The sequence below is a fragment of the Triticum dicoccoides genome, chromosome 7B, assembly GCF_002162155.2.
Source record: "Triticum dicoccoides isolate Atlit2015 ecotype Zavitan chromosome 7B, WEW_v2.0, whole genome shotgun sequence".
Lineage (NCBI taxonomy): Eukaryota > Viridiplantae > Streptophyta > Magnoliopsida > Poales > Poaceae > Triticum > Triticum dicoccoides.
This window is the reverse complement of record NC_041393.1, coordinates 225,866,948-225,869,455: the sequence shown is the minus strand read 5'-3', so window position 1 is coordinate 225,869,455 and position 2,508 is coordinate 225,866,948. Positions and strand designations below refer to the sequence as shown.

General features: G+C 54.0%; 1 protein-coding gene across 1 annotated transcript; it reads left to right on the top strand.

Annotated features, from left to right (window-relative positions):
- Window positions 1-268: 268 nt before the first annotated feature.
- On the top strand, window positions 269-2,086 carry LOC119337643. The gene is made up of 2 exons (XM_037609807.1): window positions 269-862; window positions 1,381-2,086. Exons 1-2 carry the CDS (start codon window positions 492-494, stop codon window positions 1,841-1,843), a joined length of 834 nt encoding a protein of 277 aa, XP_037465704.1. The 5' UTR covers window positions 269-491; the 3' UTR covers window positions 1,844-2,086.
- The last annotated feature ends 422 nt before the right edge of the window (window positions 2,087-2,508 follow it).

The following is a 2,508-nucleotide window of genomic DNA, read 5'->3' as shown; positions in this document are numbered from 1 at the left end:
CAAGCCGGATCGCACACGTACGCCCACCGTATACTTACCCCGTATACCATAAGCTCTACCATATCACGTACAGCAATACCGTATGCCTTCAGGTCAGCCCGCCATAATGTACACCGAGTCCATGGAGAGCGGTGCCACCACGGGTGGCCCGCGCGCCAGGCGGACAGAGACCGGCCACCTCCTGCGCCAGGCTCGGGCGCCTGGACCAGGTGCATGGACCGCTCCGGCGTCGTCCTGTAACTATAGAAAACGCCCCCCTGTTTTTCCTTTCCTAGTCCTCCTGGCCTAGCTCAGCATCTCTATCCAATCCTTCCTTCCCCTTCTCTCTCCACCTCTCTCTTTCCTTCTCTCTCTCTCGAAGATTTCTTGTCCTCGTCTGTGTGCTCCGGCTCGGCGTGGCCAATCTCTCGGCGGACGCACCCACCCGCCGATCCGCGCGTGATCTTCCGTGATTTTCGCTGGATCTTGCTTAGCTAGCTGCGGGCGCGTGCATGTCGACGGCGCTGGCGCCGGGGATGGCGCGGGGGCACGGGTTCCGGGGCGCGGGGAAGGGGAAGCAGCGGCCGGATTCGGAGGAGCCGGAGACGAATCGGGGCGGCGGCCCCAACGGGTTCTTCGTCGAGGAGGAGGAGGGGGAGGAGGTTGGGAGGGAGGAGCTGCGGGAACTGGAGGAGGCGCTATCGGATGCGTCCTCGATCGGGGCGGCCTCCTCGGATAGCTCCTCGATCGGGGAAGACTCCACGTCGGAGAAGGAGGATGGGGAGGAGGAGGAGGTGGAGAGCGAGGCCAAGGCGCCGGTGGATGAAGTGCTCGCTATGGGGCTCGGGACCCTCGAGTCTCTCGAGGATGCGCTGCCCAGCAAGTAAGCTTTCTTCTTCCCCATCTCCGTGCTCCTTGCTTTATTAATTAATTGCCGGTGTTTTTTTCGCTAAATTTGTATGATCTTGTTATGATCTCTTCGAGTTTTTCTTGGTCAAATAGGATATTTCTTAGTCCAACAGTCTTAGAGAAAAAGATGGATTTTTTTCCTCCTTGAGGAAAAAATCTGTTCTGATTCCTCGGCCAGTTGTGTTCTTCTGGTGTAATCATTGGGCTCTAGTAGATCACGAAACTGGAGCTAGGAAAACTAGTACTGCCCGTTCTGTTGAACTTTGCATTAGTTAGGACAGACTACGGAGAAAGTTCGCATCTTTCTGCTAGTCAAACTGATAAAGATCATGGATGGATTTAATTTGGTGTGTGTAGTTAGCTGAAATCCCGGGCATGTGAATAGCTTAGCTGTGCATCAACAACAGGCCAAATACTCTGCAAATGCAATTAGTACCCATGGAGTGTTTGCCCTGAACATTAACTGACCGAGATGAATGAAACTAATCGCAGGAGGGGCCTCTCGAATTTCTACGCCGGCAAGTCCAAATCCTTCACGAGCCTGGCCGAGGCTGCGGCCAAGGCGGCCGCCAAGGAGATCGCCAAGCCGGAGAACCCCTTCAACAAGCGCCGCCGCGTGCTGGCGGCATGGTCGCGGCGGAGGGCCTCCTGCAGCTCGCTGGTCACCACATACCTGCCGCCACTCCTCTCCCTCGACCACACTGTGGTGGAGGGGGACGAGGAGGAGGAGGAGGAGGAAGAACGCTCGGACGACGGCGACGACGAGGGTAACGGCAGCGGCAATGGCAGGAGGGAGAAGGCCCCGGCGTCGCCCAGGTTCCCTCCGCGCAGCCTGCACAGCGCGTCCCAGAAGGCAAGCGTCATGAGTAGGAACATGATCAATCCAAACACGAGCTCATTCCGATCTCCAAGGTCATTCTCCCTATCAGATCTGCAAAACGCTGGATACAACTAGCTGAAACGTAGGCCGAGTTTAGGTTGGCGAGGTGCTGCTGCTGCTACTGTATAATCAAGAGGTCTCTACATATAAGAGAACATTAATTTGTTGTGTTTGTCTGTCCGTCTGTCTGTTGGCCTCTTCTTGAATCACCTGATACAATAGCATGACATGGCAATGGCAACACGAAGTGGCCGTTTCTGTCAGCAAAACTGAAAGTTCTTAACCATGTTCTCATCGTTTAAAGGATAATGATGTTGAGCTGATGTTGTTGATGACAGATTAGTGGTTTAATTGTTGCTCTGACCAGCGGTGTTTGCTGCTGGCAGCAGACAGGTAGAAATGGTGGGTGATGAGTCCCATGCATGCCTCATCCGATAAGCATCATCCAGTTGTTAGCGACTCGCTTTAGGCCTCCTTAGCTGATTGCTACCATTAGCCAGCTAATCTAAAAGCTTTTTTTTTTTTTTTTGCGCTGGAGCCAATCTAAAAGCTTAGCACACGGGAAGAAAAAACATTTTCCTCTCAGAGGTGGCATAATCTTTCGCTCCATGGACGGCAGAACAGCAAACGCTCTGCAGATCATATTGCGCGAGCAACGGCTTCCATGGACGGTAACCAACTTACTACTAGAAAGAACGGAAACCGAGAAGCTCAGATCTTGACGGGTCGCCACGTAGTAC